Consider the following 24,189-nt stretch of genomic DNA (forward strand, 5'->3'; position numbering starts at 1 on the left):
GCTTCAGAAACCTTCCCTCTGGCTAAATTTATTGATTTCCCCCTTAAGGGAGTCCTTGAGAGATGTAAGCATTTGTTAAAAGATTTCTGGGACTTCTTCTCTTAGGTGTCTAACAATTATTATTCTGAAGGTCTTATTTACGTCATCATTGATATGCAAGATCTTTTTTTGGTTATCCCCATAATGAAGGGTTGGAATTGTTTTATGATTTTCTCTGTGTTATTCTGGGTTGGAACATACTAGAATTCTTATGTTTAGGGCACTTATGGAGGACATATTAGAAAACACCTTTATTACTTTCAAAGGTTAGCTTTTTAGGCAAAAAAAGGGAGTAGCAATGGGGGCCGCATGTGCCCCCATTTTTTGTTAATATTATTCTGACACAATGGGAAACTAGCATTATTTTTCAATCTGAATTTTCCATATATTGATCATTTTAGGGGCGATATCTGGATAATATAATTGTTTAGAATGGAACCAGGGTCAGTTGGATCAGTTTTTTGAGTTTTTAAACTCAAGTACTGCATACCTGGGGTTTATTACGGAATCAAACTATGACAGGATCTATTATTTGAATATCTCTCTTACTAAAGACAGGTTGAATAAACATTTTGAGTCTACCTTATACAGGAAATGGATGTACTCCAATTCTCTACTTCATTTCCAGACTTGTCAGCCTTTACATCAAAAGAGATCCCTGGTTAAGCGACAATGTGTCAGACTTGCTTGTATGATTAGTGATGATGAAATGTTTCATATGGAATATGATATTCTTAAGAACATGTTCATCAGGAGGGGCTACCCCAGGGAATTTATGGATCCAATCTTTGCCGAAGTTTGTCAGAAAAGTTTAACTGGATATTTTGTTCCCTTGCTGGGTTTCATGAACAAGGATAATGTTGATAGGGTCAGTCTTCAAAATAGCTCGGTAGTAGCAGGGTTGACTATAACAAAGCTTTGGTTTTACCTTTTAACTTGCACTTCCAAGGCATTAAAGATATTGTCTTTAAGAACAAGGCTATTTTTAAAATTGAACAGGACTATTTAAACAAAGTAGGTGATAAACCAGTTGTTGTTTATAGAAAGGATTTATGTTTTAAGAACTTCATTGAAAAAAGACCCAGAATTTATGTTGAAGGCGGTATGAGGAAAAGGTATATATTAGAGAGTACAGAAATGTTTATTGTAAGTTATGGTATAACTAGATTAGTACATAAATTTGATTGCAACAGCAAGTGCCTTGTCTATGTGGCCAAGTGCCAACTGTGTGATATTTTTTATGTTGGTAAAACTATACAAAAGTTAAGTAATAGGATTTACCAATATATCTATGATGTTCAGAAGAGCAATGAAACAAATGCACTGGCAAAAGATATTTTGAGTCACCCTGCACATAGTTTCAAATTTATTGCTATAGACCAAGTTGATATGGGATTCAGGGGTGGACCAGACCTGTATTTGGAATACAAAGAGTTAAGGTTGCAGTTAAAATGTAATGCCATGCAGCCTCCTGATATTAATGATGTGCCCCCCCCCCCCCATATCTAGTGTCCTAAAATTGAAAGATGACTTTTTTTTCTTTGAAAAAGTGTTAAATGGTTTTAATACTTTAGGGGGGATGTCCTTATAACTTTACATATATTTTTTAATATATTTATAAGATTATATGATTTTATGTTTTCATATTACTTTGCACATATATTTGCAGTTTTCTATGTAAATGGAGAGGTTAGGCATTAGTCATGTTTTTGGCATAACCTTTTAAAATAGGGAAGTGTTTTTATAGGTATACATTCATTTGGTCGTAACATGTTTGTGCGACCGTGACATATTCAAAAGTACGTTTTCAAGTTATAAAATCTGCAAAAAACATAATGTCCGAATGTGCACAATAGCGAATAACACCAGCAATTCGCACATGCGTGTTTCGCACATTTCACGTCGAGGAAAGTAGAGAACGCTGTAACCGTTGCATCATTGTTGGAAGTTGCACTAAGAAATAAGCATAATCAAGCTGTAAAGTGTGATTCTCACACTAAAATAAGTTTACTAAAGTGCCCAGGACCTGTAAATTATATTGCTGTGAAAGGGGAATTGTGTATTATTAGCATTCTTGGACATAAATCAACAACATGCAGATAAATATAGCTGGCATATCCATGTTGATGTTGTTTCCAATTGTTGCAAAATGTGCACTGCAGATTACTGTTACTTACCAATGTATTATTCACAGGTAGATGAAGCTGGTGGTCAGGACTATGCTTCTGGCACAATACACAGTGTGTATACTACTCTAAAAACTCAAAAAGGACGGGAATTACTAGTGGTAGATGGTTACCAGTATTACTTGTAAAAGTCCGTACAGCTGAAGCAGTATTGGTGTTGTATACGGAAGAATAAGAGTAGATGTAAAGGTCATAGTACTACAGAATGTCATGCTGATGGATATAGGTTATTGAAAAGCAGTGCACACTATCATGCCCCAGATATCTTGAAAAGCAAAGCATTTAAAGTTAGGGATCTAAACAGAGTGCAGAACACTCTACTGAGGACCCTTGCAAAATAGTCTCTGAAGTTCTAGCCACTACCTCCACTGCTGTCATTAATGGCTTACCCAATACAGCAACTTTTAAGCAAACTGTAAGTAGGTTCAGATACAAACAGAAAGTGGAGAAATTTAAAGATTCATGTTCACTATCGGAGTTAACACCAGACATGTTGCCTATTAAAAGCGGTGCCTTCATAATAAAACATAGTGCTGAGTTGGTGCAGAACAAGTCTCTAGTTGTCATTACCACTGTGGATAACTTAAGGATGTTGTGTAATTCCGAGTATGTACTCGCTGATGGCACATTCCCAGTAAGTACCACAGAATGCAAACAGGTATATAGCATTCATTGTGCATTGGACTGTACTAACAGTAGGAAGGTTGTGCCGGTAGTTTATGGGATATTACTAAGTAAGAGTGAGGAATCTTATGACATGTTCTAGAGTCTAATATTGGAATTGTGCACATTGCATGATTTACAACTCTTACCTAACATGGTACTAGCCGACTTTGAAAGTGCTGCTGTAAATTCCATTAAAAAACATCTGCTTACTATAGCTGCTAAGGGATGTTGGTTCCATTTTTGCCAGATTATCTGGCATAACATACAGAGGTTACACTTAGCTTCTGACTTTGGCAGTTACATAGAGTTCTCCTTATTATGTAAGGAAATACCTGCCTTAGCATTTGTTGCACCCACAGATATTGCTGATACCTTTGCAGACATCGAGAATGACATGCCTGAAAATGCTCAATCACTTTGCACATTTTTCAAAGAGACATACATTCATGGAAGGCCACAGAGGTATGGCATGCATGGTACCACATCAGAGAGACTGCCACCTGTGTTTGATATTACATTTTGGAACAAACATGATACCTGTGGGATGGGGTACCCTCGTAGTCAAAATGCCATCGAGGGGTGGCATAGGAGACTACAGAGTTTAATGGGCAAGAATACTCTGTATTTGCTGGATGTCCTCCATGCAATACAGCTGGAACAAAACCATGTTGAGGACCTCAGAAGTAGACATCTCCTATGTCTACCTTCTTCCTCTAAACAGAAGCGCTTGATGGATAAGGAAGCTGCATTTAAGCGACTTTTGTGCAAAAGAAATGAGTTTACACCCAGGGGATTTGTCAAATTGGTTGCACAGTACTCTTCATTTTAATGTGCTCAGTGTGCTACAGGTTTTGCTTGCAGTTCCTGGTATGTGTACATGCTGAAAGCGGTCAAGCGGGTGACGTCACGATTTTGAACTGTGATCACGCAGGAAACAAGTCACAGAAGGAACAGACTACGTACGGGTGCATACTTGGGTTTCTATATGGTGAAGATGCACTGAAAACATGTTTTAAAGGTGATGGTCACAAAAAGCGACTTTCACATTTTTGTGACTTTCACATTCCACTATTCGTTTTCAACATTTAGGGACTTGCGATGTTAGCGGTTTCGGTATTTAAAGTCGGGTAAACAATCATTCATACATATTATTTTCAAATATTTGAATGTATACCATTTTTATATTTATCTGTAATGTTTCAGCGTACATTTTTTTAAGAAATATTTCATTCGGTTATTTGTTTCTCATTAATTAGTCGGGTGATTTTGGCTAGTATTTATACGTTACTCAAGGTTATTTTGTATTGTTCTGAAGAAGTCAAAGGTTTACTACTGACGAAAGTGCTAAACGTATCAATAAATGGCTGCTTGTGTGCTTCCTAGTCCTTCATTTTTTTTGTATGCTTCATAGTATCAAATGAAGGCTTACATAATACTGGAAAAATTATCACTGATATCTGCTATTACCTTACCATTGTTCAACAGACATTTATGCTTGTTTAACAATAAAATGTTAATATATGCATAAATATATTTATGTAAATATCTCATACACTGTCCATTTGGAAGCATTTTGGAACACATTTTCAGATGTGTGCTGAGCAACTTTCGTATTCTTATTTTCTTTGCAACTTTTATAGTTTTCAAGCTATGTACACTTGTTTACAAGTAGATGCAAACCTGCATTCCATGTAATTTACCTCAGGCAAAAGTTGTTCAGTCAGAAACTTTGCAGTTGTCAGAAGGTGCAGAATTCCACTATGGCTAGTTGTTAATGAGATAAACAGAAAACTCATTGTCAATAATGGTCTGTAAAGACAAAGCTATGGTTTTCTCAGTAATTGTATATTGCTCAGAGCTGAGAAATAAGTAAGGCTGTACATTAAAAAATCATTGCATTTGAACTGGGATGTTGGAGAAGACCCTGGAGGATTCAGAGGACTGAGTAAGATCAAACCAAACAAAACATTAGGAAGTAAACCTGGCCTGTTCACTGGAGTGTCTGATGCTAAAACTCAAATACAGTGACTATATACAGCAAAGACAAGATTCACTGTTGAAGACTGAAGGCAAAATAAGAAGCAACGACAGAGGTTTAGATAGACAGGCAATATTACTGAACTAAAGAATATGAATTTGTGAAGCAGTGCTGTACATAGGGAGACAGTGCACTGTTCATATAGTGAGCAATTATTATTTTTTTATTAAATGAGACCTTTATTACAAACCATCAATTGTGCAGTCCTCATGCATTATGTACATTAAAGATAAACATATTTGCATCTTTAGTAGGTTCATAGGTTGGTACTAGGCTATCGGCCCAAGGGCCTATGTAAGCCTAACCAACAAGGTTCCCTGGCTTACACCACCCAATAAAGTTATTTTCCTGTGCCACAGTCAAGCAGAGACACAGAAGTGATCCCCGGGGTGTATTAACTATTTCCCATCCACTCATCAAGATTTTTCTTGAAGAGTGCTAATGAAGAACTTTGCTTGACATAGATGGGTAGCATGTTCCAGAGTATGGGAAGTCTCTGGGTTAGGAATCTATCCCGCCAGCATGTCCTGTTTATTGTGGTGACAAGGTTTAGGTCCCTAGAGCGTGTAGCTCGGGGGATTGGGATTTCCCAACAGCTCTGGGTTTGACACAGCTTTATATGTTAGGCAGAGATCACCTCAGAGTAGGCGATATGCTACGGAGTAAAGCTGGAGTATTTTGAGACGGTCAGTGTAGGGCATTTGTTTGAGTCCAATAATCCTCTTTGTGAGGTACTTCTGTGGCCTTTCCAGCTGCTGCAGATGTCTTGTGAGGTACATTCCAAAAGGGGTGTTGTACTCTATAATGGGTCTAATGAGTGTCGAGTAGAGGGGAATGATGACCTCTTTTTTCCTGGATGAGAACCCTTTTATGATGAGGTGTGCCATGTAGAAGGACTTCCTGACTACTGTGTCGATGTGACTAACAAAGGAGAGACTATTGTCCACCTGGGTCCCAAGGTCTCTTATCACGCATTCGGTGTTAAGTAGATTGCTGCCTATGTGGTAGTTCATGGGTACAGAGTTTTTAACAAAGGGGATGACACTGCACTTTATGGCATTGAGCTTGAGGCCATGGCTCTGACACCAGGCATCTGTCTCAGAGAGGCCCTTCTGTAGAATGTTCACATCATTTGGGGACTTGACTATGGCTCCTAGTTTGCAGTCATCTATGAACTTCATTAGCCAGAGGCCTTCTGTGTTAGCCTGTACTTCAGAGAAGTAGATACCAAACAGGAGCGGTCCCAGGACAGAACCCTGTGGTACTCCACTTCTCACTGGTTTGAGGTCAGACTTGGAGTCTGCAACTTTTACAGTGTGGGTTCTGTCAGTGAGCCAGTTGGCAATCCATCTTGTGACGTAGGGATTTATGCCTAGTTTATTGAGTTTAGCTATAATTCCAGAATGGGGGATGGTGTCGAAAGCCTTGGCATGGTCAAAATAGGCTGTGTGAACCACCTTACCCTCATCTACGGCTTTGGTAATAGCTTTGCAATCAGAAAGACCAGTCTGTTAATACACTTTTATATTGAAATCAGGTAGGCTTTCTTCCCACTGCTTTCCAACATTTTGTTGGATACTGTTTCATTTTGCCCAATTATTTTTCAGAACTTCCAAATCTTTTTGAGTTTCTTTTTCATGTCAAGTCTCTGAATGCTGTTTACTATATCCATTACTTCCTTACTGGGGGCACCTCTATACTTCTCCGTCATCTAGTTATTACCTTCTTAGCAACCAACAGTATCAAGTTTATAGTGTGTGTGTTTCTGGATTTTTGTCCACCATGCCTGGCCTTGTAGCATAGACTTCTTTGTAACTTGCCACCTACAACCTACTAACACTGCTATTAAGCATTGAAGATCTTTGTAGTTTTTCTAGCTTTGGATATGACCAAAAATGTGTTCCCCATTACCTTTATAGTTTTTCCTCACATCTCCAACAGAGTGGACTCACTGCTGGTGAGTAACTTCATTGGGGCATAAAAATATTTGTGGAGACATTGCCATCCAAATATTTGAAATTTCTTTCATTTTGTTGCTATCTTTCAAGACAGGCAAATATCTTCCCATTCCTTGTCTGAGTAGTGAATGCTTAACTCTTACTCCCAAGTCCTCTGCCAATATAAGTATGTCTTTTCATCTTTTTTACCCAAGGCTTTGCATATCATACTTACCAGCCATTTGGTTGATGATTCTTCAGTTATAGCTTCAATCAGCATTCGTGTTATTTCAGATCTTACACCCTTAAAGTTCTATATATCAAATGATTATTATCTTTAAGTCCTAAGTAATACCTCACCTCTTCCCATTCCATCAGTTCCTCCAAGAATTAGGGTGCAAGAACCTCTGAGGCCATTCTTACCAATAGCACTGATTCCTGTTGATAACAGTGTTCTACTCCAATCTTCTATTATGTTCTGACCCAGTGCTCTCTTTGTTGCTAGATTTACTTCTCCCAACATCTTTTTCCCCTATGACTCCTTTAAGAGTTGAGACCACATTGCGAATATGCTTGTTCTAGGAATTATTCTTCCCCATGGCATCACTTTCGACCTGGCTACATATTTTTGTTTTGAATTAAGTAGGCCACTCTAAACTGTGTAGCTGTATGACATTTACATAGGTTGGGGATTCAAAAACCTTACTAAAGCCACTCCATTACCCCAAATGAATTTCTTTAACTTTCTTTCTAGTGGAGCCCACACCTTTTCATCCAGGTCAAATGGAACTGCTTGCACCCCCCTCCCCATATATTATTTATTTATTTATGTATTGACATTTGTTAACCGGGTTAGTCCAACTGGGCTTGTGGCCCATTTTCAGTAGAAACTCGAGGAGAAAAGCTCCAGCAGTACATATTTATTACAAAGTATAATTTTACACAATACTGAAGTGAGAGCAGTTAGACAGAGCAAAAAGATTTACAATTGTTGAGTACATACATACAAGTTAAAGTTCCATGTATGGAGAAAGAAAAAAATGAAACTAAGTAACATATCATTTTAAGCTGAGGTAATGCAATAGGTTGAAAGTAAAACAAAATATATATATTTTTGCTGTTTGTGCGGAATTATGCAAATACATTATGTTTTATATTATCTGCAAAAGTATAAATATCTTGATATCTTGATTGCTTTGACTTCAATATTTAAGTCTAAAAACAAATATTCCCACTTTTGTATATATCCCAGGCAGTTTTACATTATCTCCTCTCAGGTTATTTTTACAGTCTCTTCACTAGATCATGCTATCCATGCCCCATGTACCTCATTCTATAGTGACTACAAAAATATGCATATTGTAGCAGAGTATATGACATGGCAAAAATAACTGAGATGGTGACAGTTTTATCTTGGTTAATTTGATACCCAGAGATCCCACTAAAATCCTCCAAGAATTTCAGAAGATCATGAAGATCTTCTTCCAGCCTGGTCAAATACAAAACCAAAACACCTTAAATAAGCCCAATATCTCTTTCTCAGCTGCCCAGTGCATACCTTGAATATCTTTTTGCCTGACCTTTTTTTTGCAAGTGGCACCAGATAGAGAGCCAAAAGGAGGGCTGACGTGAGACAACCTTATCTTGTACAATTTTCTAATCTAAACTTCTCCAAAAGTCTCTAACCCACTTTCACCTTTACATCAGAGTTCTGGTGTAGTCATTTAAAAACATCAGTAAACCTCACCGGAAACCCATATTTTCCCATGATCTCCCATAAGTAATCCCAGTGCACTCTATCAAAGGCATTCTCAGAATGAAGTCTCACAATGAAGAAGCTGCATGTTTTTTCATTATGCACATACTCACAATATCATTTCTTTGTCTACATAGAATAAACCACATTGATCCATGTTGTTAGGCCCAAGAGGAGATGTGACAAGCATGTGACCAGAATTGTCATGAAAATCTTGTAGTCATGGTTAAAGATAGATATGGGCCTGTACGAGGCCACCCTAGCAGGATTTTTCTCTACTTTAGGTATAACTGTGACCATCACCTCTCACCATGACTTCAGGTTTTGGCCTCCCACTAAGGTTCTCTTCCCCCTCTTCTCCACAATTCGACCAGATTTTGTGTTAGTTCTCAAAACATATCTAACACTACTGCATCTAATTAAAACCTAAGTCAACTTAAAACTATATACAAAACTGTAATATCAATATTAAACATAATTTTTCCTTATGGAGTGAAAACTGTCAAGACATGAGTCAGTTTACCTACTTCTGTCACACCAACTGCAATGAACCATTGTTTAACCTATCCTACCTTCCCACAAGTTTTCCCTTTGTATGACCGTGAATATCAATTAATTCATAAGTTCATGCTGAGAACATGCTCTTCCCCTGATCCCATGTTGGCTTAGCTACTTATAAGGATGGTAATTTACTAAGACTATTCCATCACTGTTAAGAATACACTGTGTGTGAGTAAATGCCCTCCACATGTGTTCTTATTGTTTCTTCAAACCTCCATACAAAAAATTCAGTTGTGAAGCCAGACCCATCATGCTCTTCCAGCCCTTCACCTTTATTACACAATTCATATTTCATGTTTTACTTCATATGCATAACTAGGGTCAAATGCTCTGGCATTTATATTCCCAGTCTCCTCCTCATGGTTCTACATAGTGTGCCTTGTTAAATTATAATTAATATAGTTACCTGCTCGATTACTGACATACTATAGAGCTGACTAGATACAGACTTTTCCTTTATTTTTAAGCACTATTCCATCTGAATATAAGTCTCTGAAAAACATTGTACAGCTAAGTATCACATCCTTGACTTTCTGAATAGTCTTCCAGCAACCCCAAAAACAGCTGAACCATCGTATCAGACCCTATCCTGCAAGTCCATAGCCCAAGTGTTATTGTTCCTCCATGATTTCACTAAGTTGCTGCTGAATTAGGGTTCTTGTGATATCACCAGTTCCTAGAATTGTGGCTGATATACTTTTAATATCCTGCACCTTAATTTTTGAAGACTGTGAAGGGCTTTACTGAGTATCTCTCTATCTCTCTCTCTCTCTGTCTGAGATTAGCTTCCCTTGAATTCATCCAAGTACATTCCCCCTCACTTGATCATTGCTCCATACCCTGCTGGTCATGGAGATATTTGTCTAACTCCTCACATACTTGCTCGAATCCAGGAGCACTTGTACTCCCATTGGAAGTATGATCCTGAGATTAGCAGGATAGAGCAGCTTAAACTTTAAACTTGCCTGTCTACATTTTTTAAAAATTTGAATGAATTTGTTCCTTCTGTTCCATGTGTGGAAATAATAATAGTTGTCTACAAAGACCCTTGAGCCATTCACCTGCTGAACTTGCTTCTGGAACATAACTGAGACAGCAACTGTTCTTTTAGTGCAAACTTTTGGCATGTTATTAATATAGGTTGGTGGGATTTGTCTGTTTCCATACTGGGTCTGCACATTCTGTGAGGCCTATCAATGAGGATTATTGATTCTGGCATGCCCATACATACACTTAGTTGCCTCAGCATAAATTTTGGACAGTCCAGTCCTTTGACTCTATAAGGCACATTGGCTAATCACAAGTTCTCCCTCCTTGATTTGTCCTCTTAGTCTATCAGTTTTTAATTCCTTCTCTTCTTTGAAAGCCTACAACTCAATAATACTATCTGCTTGTTCCTGGTGCTTCTTTTGAACCTCCTTGAGCAAGTTTATGGCATCCACTACCTCCTCCAACTATTCATTATTAGCTTTTGTATAATAAGTCAATGTGCCAGTTATTTTCACTAATGCCTTGAACATTTTGTCCATTTTCTCATCACGTTGAGCAATTTCAATTCCTCTGGTCATATTGCTCCTTTCTTCACAGTCATGCTGTGCATACTGCATGTGTTCTGCTTGGGATGTGTGATTTGGATTGGTTTTAAAGTTGTTTGCAACTACTGCCTTTTGATGACATCTAGCTCTTTAAATTTCCCACTCACAATACATGCAGTTAGGACTCAATTTTGTATTTTGAGCACAAATTCTCAGTACTTCAAGGGGAAGAAGCAGGTTTCCCCTCTTAATAGAGCTGCACCATGCCAGAGATTCAGACACTTTAATTATTATACAATGTGACAATTACTCACCACAAAGAGATGCATAATTTGGTCTCAAACTGTTGTCCTTAGTTACCATTGTCTTGCAGTAGTAGAAAAATAAAACAGAAGCTTAGGCTTCTGACCACATGTAGTAAGGAGTTCATATCAAGAATCTCAGACCATTGAATAAAATGCCAACAAAATCAAACAATCAAAAAAGTACAAGTCATCACAACTCTATTTAAACAGAACTGACAACATAAATGATGATTTGCAGAAAAAAGTACACACTTTTACAGTTCAGCATTCCAAACAGACACATTCATGCACGTGCATGCTCACACACACACACACACACACACACACACACACACACACACACACACACACACACACACACACACACACACACACATACACACACAACTAATCTTTATTTTATACAGGTGAATTTCCAACTGCACATACTTTGCCCTCTGACCATTGGGAAAGTGAAAACTTGAAAAAATGTACTACGCTGTAAACCTGAGTCATCTCACAACACTTGTATGTGATGAAGCAGATCTCAATGAAATGCATTTAACAAAGTGGCATCCAGCTAGATTAGTATTGTCAAACTGAAATGACCCTGCTGACTTTAATAGCCAGCCAGGATACACAAAGTGATACACTCACTGAAGTCACTACACTAGAGGTACCAGTATGATTCTGTCATAATCCATGTAGGCATTAATGGCCTGAGATGTACCATTTTCCCATATTTATTTTATGTAATTTTACAATAGAACATAGATTGGAAAGAAAAAGTAAGCCCTAAAGTTTGGAATATAAACAGTAAAACAAAACATTAAACAATAAACAACTGTATGACTAATCTGAAAAGAGCTATATGCAAGTAATTACAAAGTATTATGTGTTTCATAACACAGAGACAATATAAAGAATATGAGTTAAATAACCACAAGGTGCATGGAGCGGGCTATGAACAGATTGCAAACTACACCAATAATTTATTCAAACACAAACACATAAGATTTACTGCTTTCTTCCTTCACTGGGGACTTCATAAGAATAGCATCATTAAAAAGTCATGCCCTTATAGCATCTCTAAAAATGCTATATCCTTATCCCACTCCTTGCACTTTGTGGTTGGTTATTGGTCTTGCTCAGATTGCATCCCCTGTGTTTTTGTGGTGTTTAATATGAGTGAAATCCTTATGGAGGAAGTGATACAAATTAAGAGAAAAGGATCTTAAAAGATAAAGAAGAATGAGTGAATTTAACAGCATATAAATATAGTTCATATTTAACATATGTAATAAGAGTTATAAAATGAAATCAAGTACTTTCAGAGTTGGTTGAGTCCTCCAAACAATTTTTATGATTTAAAGTAATTTTAAAAACTTTATTATAGTTAGCAGACATCTCTTGAAAATTTGTCCAGGACATATTTTTTTGGTCGGTCCAATTTTTAGTTATAAATAATTTGATTAGCATAAAACCCACCACCAAAAACTACTGATCTTTTTTAATTTGATGGAGGAATATGCATAATCATAAATATTCTATTATAAATGTCTTCTTGATGTCCTAGGAGTTATAATTTATATTAAAGACTTAACCAAATTTGCTGTGAGTATTTACAGCTCCAAAGAATGTGAATTATATCTGCTACAGGATCTTCACATAAATTACAAAATGATGTGGTATTTGGAAAAATTAATGCAATTTTCAAAGAGTAATGTAAGTATTATTTAGTATCAAGAATCGAGTGTAAAATAATTTTATGAAGGGAATGAACTAAATATTGAACATAAGAGATTTATGCAATGCATCACATGAGAAGCCAGGATTATTGTCTAGCTAGTTAGAAAAAAATAAATAAATAAATATTGTTGAATTCAATGTTAAAGATTAATTTATATATGTTTGATAAAGGTTTTGGTGATTGTAATGAGGTCAGTTGCATGTGTACATTATAGTTTTTAGGATCAAAAATTTTTAAATTAAATTTATTTTTTAAGATATGACAAAATTGGTTTACTATGGGTCTGTGCTCTTTAAAAGGTTTAAATTGCATCTTTTGTAACTGTCAGATCTTGAATATGAGGAAAGTGTAATAGATCTAACATAGTATTCAGCTTAAGGTTTGGGTTTTTAATTAATGGGTTTCATAAGATCAAAACTGTCATATAATTTTAAGATACAAGGAGTTTTTGGAAAAAGAGAAATATTTTTTAGTTGTAAAATGTGTTACTTTTAAATTCTTAAGGTCTTAGTGATGTAATTGTGGTAAGACCATAATGTTATATTAGTAACTGCTTAAGTGGTTGTACAATATTCTGCCCCAAAAATGTTGCCATATTTAAAAATTAATTGATAGATTAATGGTTTTGATTACTGTGATAGCATTTATAATCATATGCAAAAGGTAGAAATATGGCAATCCAAACCCTCCTTGTTTTTATTTTGGATAAGGTTAATTTATTACAAGTTATACATAATTTTAGGTGACTATATATATATTTATTAAGCTTTGAGGTGATGTCTTGGAAGAATTTAAGTGGGAAAATTTGGGAAAAGATAGTTGAATACAAAAAGAGGTTTTAGAAGAATGTTTATTTCAATGATGGCAAGTTTTGATAAAAGAGAGAGATTTACTTTATTCCATCTAGTAATATCTTGCTGAATTGCAGACCATAAGCTTACAGCATTATTTAAAAACATCTTAGATTGATATTGGTCAAAATAAATACCTAGGTATCTAAAGGATGAAGAGATTTTGATCTCATATTATGAAATGTTTCTAAGATTTAAATAATTAAGATTAAGGGAAATGATAGTGGATTTATGAAGATTTAGATTATGGTTAAACATTTTGAGAATGTATTGATGGTTTGTATTATTTTAGAAATGTCAGAGTTGTGAAGTGAAAGATAAATAGAGATGTCAGTGAAAGCAGTAAGTGGCAAAGTAATGTTAACAAATGTATGTGTGTTATAATAAGAATTTTTAATTAACATCATGAAGAGTGGTTTGATATAAAGACTAAATAAATATGGGGATAATGGTCAACCTTACCTAGCTACATTTATAATGGGGTATAGGATTTGAGTTTTTTATTAATGTATAGTTTAGTAAAAACTTTATCATAAAGATTTTAATGGCTTTAATAAACAATGTGGGAAAATGAAAGTATTGCATAACTGTGAATAAAAAGTTTAAATTAATACAGAGAAAGGCTTTAGAAGCATCTATAGCAAAGTAGAAATTGTTTTGGTTAAATTTATTTGCAAAGAATTTTGCAGTTTTTAATTTGAAAGTATTGATCTGAAGTTTGTCTGCATTTTAGAAAACCAGATTGATAAGGGGACAATATTGAAGGAAGAATAATTTTTATTTTATTAGCAAGGATAGGATCATATATATTCAGGTCTATGTTGATCAGTGAAATTAGTCTATAATTAATTGGATCAGTTGGATTTTGATTTGGTTTTACGATAGAATAATTGTTTTGGATACAGTTAAACAAATATTTGAAGTACCATATTTTTGTTTATGCTGTTAAATAGCTCTAACAAAATGGTTGAAATTTGAGATGTGAAACATTTATAAAATTCAACACAGAATCCATCCAGACCTGGTGCTTTGCCTTGCTTAAGATTTTTAATAATGTATTTGATTTCTTTGAGAGTAAATGTTGTGTTTAAATTATCAGTCTCTCTGGCTTTAAGTTTATCAAATTTAATTTTATTTAGATAATAGTTCAGGTCTACTTCAGAAGTGTTTTAATTATGTCTTCCATCTTATAAGTAAAGGTATCACATCTAAATCTAAGGATGTTATAATTCCATTATACTTGTTCATACCAAGAGACTTGTGAGATATATAGTGTTCTAAGTTATTTTTAATGTTTAAAATGCCTTTTACTGTGTCCAGAATTGATTTTGTTAATTGTTTTATCTCTAATTCAGTTACTGTATTGAGTAGAGTAGTTTCTTTTTCTTTATAGGACTTGCTTGTAGAAGGAGGCTTTGTTTGCAAGAATGCCTCTTAACTGAGATTTTAATGCAGCTCATTGTATAGCTATTTATCTGAGTTTAATTTCAAGTTTTAAAATTCTTTTTAGAGGGAAGTAATTTTTTATCTTTTACTTCTTGTTGATCCAGCAGATTTGGGGTTAAGGTCAAATTATATCTATTTTGATTATATATTTTTGATGCAGAAATATTAATATCCAGTATTATCTTAGAATGATCTGAGAAATATCTTGGCTCTCCGTTGAATCCTATTTTATTATTATGAAATTGATTTGAGAGTAAAAAAAATCATTTGTACAATATGAATTATGACATTCAGAGAAATAGGTATATTTAAAATTATAGTCTTGATCTTGGTATAAATTTTAGGGCTTAAATAATTCAAAATCATAGATTAAATCTAAGATAGCTAAAGATGCATTTAAGTGTCTAGAATTGGAGATTCTCTCATTCTGAAAGTTAACAACAGAGTTCCAGTCACCTTACATAATAAATATATTGCCTTTAAATTTGTATAGTATATTGTGTATTTCTTTTATAAATTCATGCTGGTTATTACAGAGGCCATATATATATATATATATATATATATATATATATATATATATATATATATATCTAAGAGTATTGGATTTTTAAAATTCAGGGCCTAAGATGAGCCTCCCTGACTGTATGTCTCAGGTAGGTATAAGCTTTGCATTGAGTAGCATTCTACCTTCCAAAGGAAGACAGCTGGATACACTCGAACCACTCTAAGTTTAATGTAAAGCGCTTTTTGTCTGGGATAATACCCAGACTTCCTCAGACAAAAAACATACACCAAAACCACTCTATAAATACAAGTCAGTTAATTAGTTAGTTAATTGATTAATTAGTTAATTAATTAATTTATAAATCAATCAAACTGTAAAGAATGCCAAGCTAAAATAAGAATAATGTTTTCTTTTTAATTTAAAAGCTTAGCTAATAATATAAACTACTAATAAAACATCTTAACCAAGAGCAGCAACATTACTTAAATTATAGATGTGTAAGAATTTTATGTTCACTAACATATAAAACTAAAACTGTTTATCCACACATAATTAAATGTTGAACTATGAAAATTCATAAAGTACTTCTAATATTTAAAATTTAAAAATTCACACTCTGATAAAAAAGGGTTGTAATTCTAGTCTGTCTTCCAAAGTTTTTTAGTTTCAATATACAAGTAAGGGATATTGTTTCGTTAAGACCTGGGTCCCTACTGGAGTCTTATCTGAACTGCCAAAGGAGTTCCTGTTGCTCCAACAAGAGTGAAAAAGGGCCCCCCTTCCAATCTACCACAACCTGATCCAATACCCGGAACATGAAAGAATGTGTTGGAAAGTCTCTACAGTGTTGATTTAGGCCGTTTTCAATTCTGTTCCTTCTGATACTATATATATGTTCATATATTCTCTCTCTTAATTTACGGTCACTTTTTCCTAAGTAAAATGCGGGACATAACTTACACTGAGCCAAGTAAACAACTGATTTCAAATTACAGTTGTATCTCCCTACTGTTTTACAAACTCTGTTATTCACTGTAACATTAGTTCCTGTTGCTATATATTTACAGTAGTTACAGTTTTCATATTTAAATGTTCCAGGGGATCTTACTAAAGTAGTGGCATTGGTTTCCAATAACTTCTTCATATTTTTTTTCCTTTTCTGTAAATAATCAATGGAGACCCTCCAAGTTTGTCCTTCCACTCTTTTTCCGTAAGAAGTATATTCCAGTTTCTCCTCAAAATGTGTTTATATTCCTCTGTGTCTATACTGAATGGTGTAATGAAACTTCTAGGGCAATTCCTATTCCCATAATCTGTTCTAAAATTGTTGTCAGTCATTGTCATTGCTTCATTTAACTCAACACTCTGCTCACTATAGGTTTCATTGTTCACTACTACCCTTCTTAAAATGGGTGCATACATCCCTATTCTCCTCTTATTCTGGACCTTGTTTGCCAATTCTCTTATTAAGTTCACCGGGTAACCTCTGTTGATGAACATTTCACTCAATAAGCTACATTCCTCCTCAAAAGCCACCTCTTCGGTAACCATACGGGCAGCTCAGACTAACTGCCCTTTGATTACTGCACGCTTTTGCTGGGGGGGAGGGATGTAGGCTAGATGTGGTATTTGAATAAGCACTCTTACGATAAATCTTGGCCACATAACATTTATTTAAATCATTCTTCTCGAGGTCTATATCTAAATAGTTGATTCTAGTTTTGTGTACCATATGTGTAAATGGCAAAAAATCAGTTAATTAGTAGTAATTAAAAAGTAGTTAATAAAATCTTCAGTTGTTCTTTCACTACCATGGAACATCACAAACACGTCATCCAAAAACCGTGTGTAGTAAATAATATGGTCTTTGAACTCATTGCTGTAAATGAAACAGTGTTCCCAATGGGCTAACACCAGGTTGGCAAAACGTGCCCCATATGGAGAGCCCATTGCAACTCCAATCTTCTGACGGTATATTTCGTTAGTGAACATTATAAAGTTATTACATAAAAGTATGTCTCATAACTCTTGAGCTAATCTAATTTCTGTACTTGGTGCTTCATGTCGAATCATAGTTTCTGTTAGCCACTCAATACCTATTGTGTGTACTAAACTTGGTGTACTTATTTGAGAAGGTCAACAAGGCATTGGATGAGGGGAGCATGGTGCATACCAACTACCTGGACCTGGTAAGGCATACAATGTAATACCCTACTTGGGTATACTTGACAAACTCACCAAATTGGGAATAACCCACTACATAACTTGCTGGATTGCCACAGACAGGACCCAGGAAGTCAGGATTTGTGATACCACTTCCACTATGAGACCAGCCCCTATCAATGTACCTCAGAGCTCCATGCTGGGACCACTCCTATTTGGCATCTACTTTTTGCTGGTAAAGGCTAATGTTAAGGGCCTTTGGCTGATCAGGTTTGCAGATGATTCCAAATTGGTAGCTATCACAGATTCCCCCATTACACAAACATGTTACAATAGGGTCTAACACAGACAAATGACTGGTGCCAAATTCACAGCATTGCAATGCCTTTGGAGAAAACTGCTATCCAGGCTAATTATGGCACCTATAAGACAGCCCTAAGAGTTAACCTGGCAGTCAGGGATCTGGTTACATATGTAGACAGTGACCTGGTCTTTGACCAACATGTAGCCAAGGTAGTAAGAAAATCATTCTATGATGCCCAGCTTATAAGTAAAGAAGTGACATTCAGGTCCAAGGAAGTCATAATGCCACTCTATTCAGCTCTTATCAGACCCATCATTGAGTATAATGCCCCCTTTGGCATGTACCTGAGCAGACATTTGCCCATGAAGGTTCCTTACCAGGAGACTCCAGGGTATAAACTCATTGTTCTGTATGGATCACCTTAAAGCCCTTCTATGCCTGGCATGCAAGGCATCCTTAGATACAGCTCTGATGGACCTTTTGCACATCCACAAAATCGACAGTATCTGGACCACTAGATCCAAGGATTTAAATTTTGCTTGTGACATAAATAAGATATGTTGGTGAGACAGATACATGTCTCAGAGGATCCCCATGCAGTGGAGCAGGCTCCCCATCCATGTGAAGTAGAATCCATCTCTAACCCTATTTAAGCATAACCATGAGGATAGGAAATTGGAAATTCAACCTAGGCCTGGCCTCCATGTCTCTGATAGAAAGAGGCAGACAGTGATGCCCAAACTATCATCCCCTCGCACATAACCTCTATTAACTTCTTAACTAACATGTCCTCCCAGTAAACTCCCATGATACACAGAGACACAATTCGGTTGGGTTGGATAGTTAGGTTTATTAAGGCCCTGGTGGTTATTAGCCCAGTATATACCTATGTTTTCATAATAAGATGGGAATAGCTATAATTGTTCACAGTGGTGAATACTATTTTAGGCTTGATCATGTCTGCATTTGCAAACAGATCTCTGAAGTGCTATAGGAGCTTAGACTTGAAGTAACCAAGCTGTGACTCTTAAGAGGAGAAAGTTGTGCTTCATGTTAACTTAATTCTGGGCATTACATGGTTGATTACAATCATTTTACGGGAGAGTAATGAATTCCTACCTTATCAAATTGCATATGATGATAATCCATGTATACACTGTTGAACTTTATGCAGCACACATATAGGGTCCAAATAGTTACAGTTTTGTGCCTACATAATTCACTTCTTAGCACAGAACCAAGCCTTCCTGGTATTTGCAGTATTATTGACTTAGTTGTGACCTTAGTAGTGTACACTTTATGGTTTTTGGTATGCATTACTTTATGAATACAAGCAATACCTCCATGCACACCTGAGTTTGTTTTCACACTGACCTGTGGCATACTATGAAGCTTCCCTTTATGGGTTGTGGGGGTCGGTAAGACCTAAACAAGCACTTCTTCCCATGCATATTCCATATATTTCAGAGTTTATACCCATACATATGGCAAGGCCACATGGTTCTTACCACGCCTGGCTTTTAAACTTTGAAGTTGTGTAGGGATATGTCAGGTAGGACCATATCTGTTCTCAAAAACCTATTTCCTTTCCAGTACAGATAAGTATTCCACAACATGGAAAACAAAGATAAAGAAGTTTCTTCCATACAGAGAGTGACATTGCACTATAGGCCTCTGTCTCCGTGATCAGGTTTCCACGTTCATGCCCAATGTTTCTCTGAATCGTCCCATCCCCATCCTGTGCGTAGCTGCTCATTGCACAAAATTGCCACCATAACATGAAAACTGTTTCAGAATTCTATCCTGTATTTCACTTAATATTTTTTTTAAATTTCTTTCGTTTATCACAAGTTGCAGCCTTACCTTGTAGGCATAATGTATTTCTTTAATTTTTCCTATTCTCTTCCTTGTGTTGTACAGATACTTGTTTTTTTTTTTTTTTTCTCTTTCTTTTCTTCCATATTTTCCCTGTCTGGATTTACCTTAATTATAAACTGTTTTAGCAATAATCTGTGACTGGGTGCAGGTAATGCAATCTTTACCCACAGTTGGCATGCTTTGATCATGTGGGTGAAGCCTAAGTAATTAAACAAAGCGAACCATGGGTAAATACTGCATTGCTCACTTGCAAGACTGGATTATTGCTGTTATACAGTGACATTATTTAAGAAAACAAGTCTTACCTTTTATAAGTAATGTAATTGTATAGGATTTCAGTGCTCTTCTGTCAGCTTCTGGTAATCTGGAGGTCTGGGGCATACAAGGCATATATTGTTCATGCTCAGTGGCTCCACAGAAAATTGATGACTACTGTTTTTTTTGTGTGTAATGTGACTGGTTTGGTATCTTCTCTGGAGAGTCTACATGGTTTGTCTTGATGTCACACAGAATGTGTAGTTGTTTGCACCATATGTTTCCTCTGTTCTTCACAGAACCTGTTGTTTTGATATTTGATTGATGAATGAAGTCGTTAACAGGTTGTTATGTATGCTTTGGAGATGCTTGCAGGGGCACTACCATCACTAATATTCATGAGTTTTTTTTTCTTTTTTTTTAATATTGTGTTATTCTGTAGTTTACTCTCAGTTAGGCATATGTTTAATGTATTGAAGTAGAAAACAAACAATTTTATGACAGACACTAGAGCAGTATGAGGAAAGTCAGGGATGCTCTGTAAAAGTGTGGACAGTTAAGAAATATGATTTCCAGCCATACAATTGTTGGTAAGCATATCTCTGAACTATGTAGGCTTTTGCTGAACATTCATAATAGTTTTCATATTTTTGCTCTCTCACATGTAAAATAATTTTGTTTAGCCAGAGGGAGGATATTTAAATAGAAAAACATCAACTTAAGAAGATTTTAGTGGCCAGGCTTGTTTCTATCAGGATACACTCATTTTACTATGGGCATGTTGATTTGACTGTCCAGTCAGCATGTCTTTGAATATGAATTAGCATGTGTTGTATCATTTCTTTTATATCATTTTGGTAGGTTTATGGTAATGATTTCTAAAATCATTTTGCCCTTTCAGTCTGGTTTCATTCAGTCAAAACGACATTTCAAACTGTTAAATTAGGCTGTTTGTTTTTAGTGAATCAATATTATGATATCTATAACTTTTAATTTCAGTGAATAATTCTAAATCTTTTGTCAGGGTAAATAAATTGTTTCTCTTCAAGATTTTGTTTCCTGCTTAAAGAGATTATACAGTCATCAACTACAATACTATACAACAGTAGTATCAGCTGTAAACCATTTATGAATAAATGAATACTAAGCAGGGGTGTCCTTAATGACCTTATGTATTTAATATTTGTACTGAGTCGTTATTTTTATATTTAGTCTGCAATACCGTCGCTAATACAGATATATAATATATCTGTATCAGTTTGATTATGCTGCCTTTACGGATGTCAATACTTACATCCAGAGACCCTCAATTGTCTCTGGAACTATTCTGAATGGAAATTCAGATATGTGCTAAAGTTTGCAAACATAAATTAAACATCTGTAAGTCATTTTCCACTTTTAACCCTAATTTCTATATTTAAAATGTGTAGGAGTTACATATAATCAAAACAACTTACATGCTTTTATTTTCATAACATTGTTAATGACTGGAAAATACTAAATAATATTTAAATATTTGTTCAAATTAACAATTTCCTTTCAGACCCAACATCTCAGTAACTGAAATAAACGCACTTCCAAAATGATTTGTACGTAAATAGGTTGATACCAAATATTCCAGGTTGTATAGTTTGGAACTGCAAAGCAGTAAAAATTGTATGGAAATATGCAGTTCATAAGGTGAGAAATTTTGAAATAATCACAACATGGCAACAAGCCATAGTGATTAAATTTGACAATACTCATTATGATTTTGCATTTTGTAGTTTCTGCTTTGCTCAGATATTGTGTTACTGCTACCTAGCTGTCCATTTAGGAGACTTTTGGAGCTATTTTTATATATATGCAATACAAAAATTGGTTAAATCCATGAAGTTTACAAGTAAGTTCAAAAATACTTTATAGACTTTCAGAAGACAAGGATTTTTCAGTGTCATAAATGTTTCAATTTAACATTAGACAAAATGATGACTTGGTGTTAAATTTCTGGTAGTCTTTGTTTCAGTAAGCAGTGATTTGTCAAACTGCCGTGATCTTGTTCATATTAACCATATTCTGGTTATTGTACTGGCTGTACTTCAAAGAAATTAGGAGTAGCAGTGGACTTAACAAAAGTTAGAGTTTGTGTTTTACATAAGATATATAGATTTTTTTCTTTTGTACCAGCATCAGTTATTTATTTATTTTTTTGTAAAGTGCAAAGCAACCTTTGGCTTGAGCCAAAAGAGGATGACAGAGTTGTCCCTGCACACTGAAGTTTGGAGTTCACTGATGGTATAACAACACACTGACAGTCATGCTTTAGAACTAAATGAAGCTGAATGACTTTCATAACAAGGTCACTGAATACTCTTGACCCATATTTTGCAAGATCAAATAAAGTATCCAAATGCAAAAGCAATTGACTACTAAACATCTTTCCAGGAGGACAAAACATAACAGCTGCCCCCCATTCCATTATACTTTTCATCCTTCCTTCAGTTCTGTTTTGTGGGTTCCCCTGACTACACCCTTTCTTTCAAGTGCTGGGCTGTATATTAGTAAACTGAGGACTACAATATGGCAATCTGACTTTTCCAAAAATTACAGTACTTCAAAATAAATTTAACTAAATTTGGTAAGTCTCCCTCCCACCTTCAGATCCATGCAGACACCGAGGTAGCTGTGCCTTGTCTTTTCAAGATTTCACATATTACAGGCTTTTCCACCACAAACCTACAGTACTTTTTTACTTTTAATTTTCATTTATTTTATTTTACTGTTGTTAACTGGGTAAATGAGCTGGTCCGATGATCATTTTCAACCATGACCTGAGCCAAAGGAAAACACATACATTAAACAATGGTAACACATGCTTTTAAACAATAGTAAAGCAAAATCAATAACACATCAAGCAGATCAGTAAAAGTACCAAAATATATACAGGAGATTCTATGATTTCCATGGATGCAAATTAAAAAAAAAATGATCATCAACAGGTAATGTTATAGACTGAACACAGTTCAAAATATATTGGAAATCAGCTGTGATGTAACAGATATTTATAATTAGGGAATGTTTGACATAAATTTGGGTATTAAACAACAGTGCATATCTTGAAAAGGCTAAATGGTTAAAATCTATGTAGTCCATATCCTGTCAATTTTTATCACACTACCTGCAGCTAGGGATGCTAAAGTTTTAATGAAACATCCTTTCATACTAACCTGTTTTTCTTTTCATCCATTATAACTATTTTTGTGACAGATAATAAAGATGCTCAATTAATTTAATCAAATATTTCATAATGCTTCATCTGAAAATGTAGCAGATTAATTTTCATTGCTGATGGTGACCAGGTTTACCTGTTTCTGTACTGACAGCAACTGGAAGAGATCTGGCGTGAGATGAGGTGGATCATGGATGCCCTTCAGTGTGCGAGGTATAAGCAGCCTGCTGGAGGAATCCCCTTAACCTGCATGATCAGGTGTTTTGAAGAACCTTTGAATGAGAAGTCTCAGTCAACCTCATCTCATCTGGATTTTGTTCCCTCTCCAAGCCCTTCTCCTGAAACTGTTTGGAAGCAGAACTCAGGTAAGCCTTGACTATCTAGACAGTTTTGAGATTTTAACACCTCTAGTGTAAGTATTATAGTTACATTAATCTGCAGCTGAACCTGTAAAAGGGACAGAGAAAACAGGCTCTGCGTAAGTATGTGAAACAGTGACTAAAAGTGTGAAATATTACATTAGAATAGTAGAGTGATGTGGAGAAAATCAGAAAAGGGTGACATGAATCTTTCGCCTAGCTCATAATCACACTTATCTTTGGTTCACATTGATGAGCATGTAACAGAAAATTGCATGTAAACCAAGAAAGCAAATCACAGATTGTTGCCCTTTTTCAGTTTATGGGCAACATGTACCAAAAATAGTGGACGTTTTATTGCATTTCTGGCAGGCATTTTTGTTTAGGGGTAAGATCTCCTGCACTCAATTCATTTATCTAATGTTCAGTCTTAACCTACAGTCACTATGTGGAGTATCCATGCTG

General features: G+C 35.4%; 1 protein-coding gene across 1 annotated transcript in view; it reads left to right on the forward strand.

Moving 5' to 3' along the window:
- The window catches only part of LOC122816489 (ankyrin repeat and fibronectin type-III domain-containing protein 1-like), a 2,048,587-nt gene that overhangs the window by 1,935,678 nt on the left and 88,720 nt on the right, over nt 1-24,189 (forward strand). Inside the window, exon 19 of the mRNA XM_044089320.1 lies at nt 23,520-23,730. Coding sequence (XP_043945255.1) covers nt 23,520-23,730 — 211 coding nt within the window. The remainder of the gene's footprint in view (nt 1-23,519; nt 23,731-24,189) is intronic.

This window comes from Protopterus annectens, chromosome 12.part0, assembly GCF_019279795.1.
Source record: "Protopterus annectens isolate FY-2018-M chromosome 12.part0, PAN1.0, whole genome shotgun sequence".
NCBI lineage: Eukaryota > Metazoa > Chordata > Ceratodontiformes > Protopteridae > Protopterus > Protopterus annectens.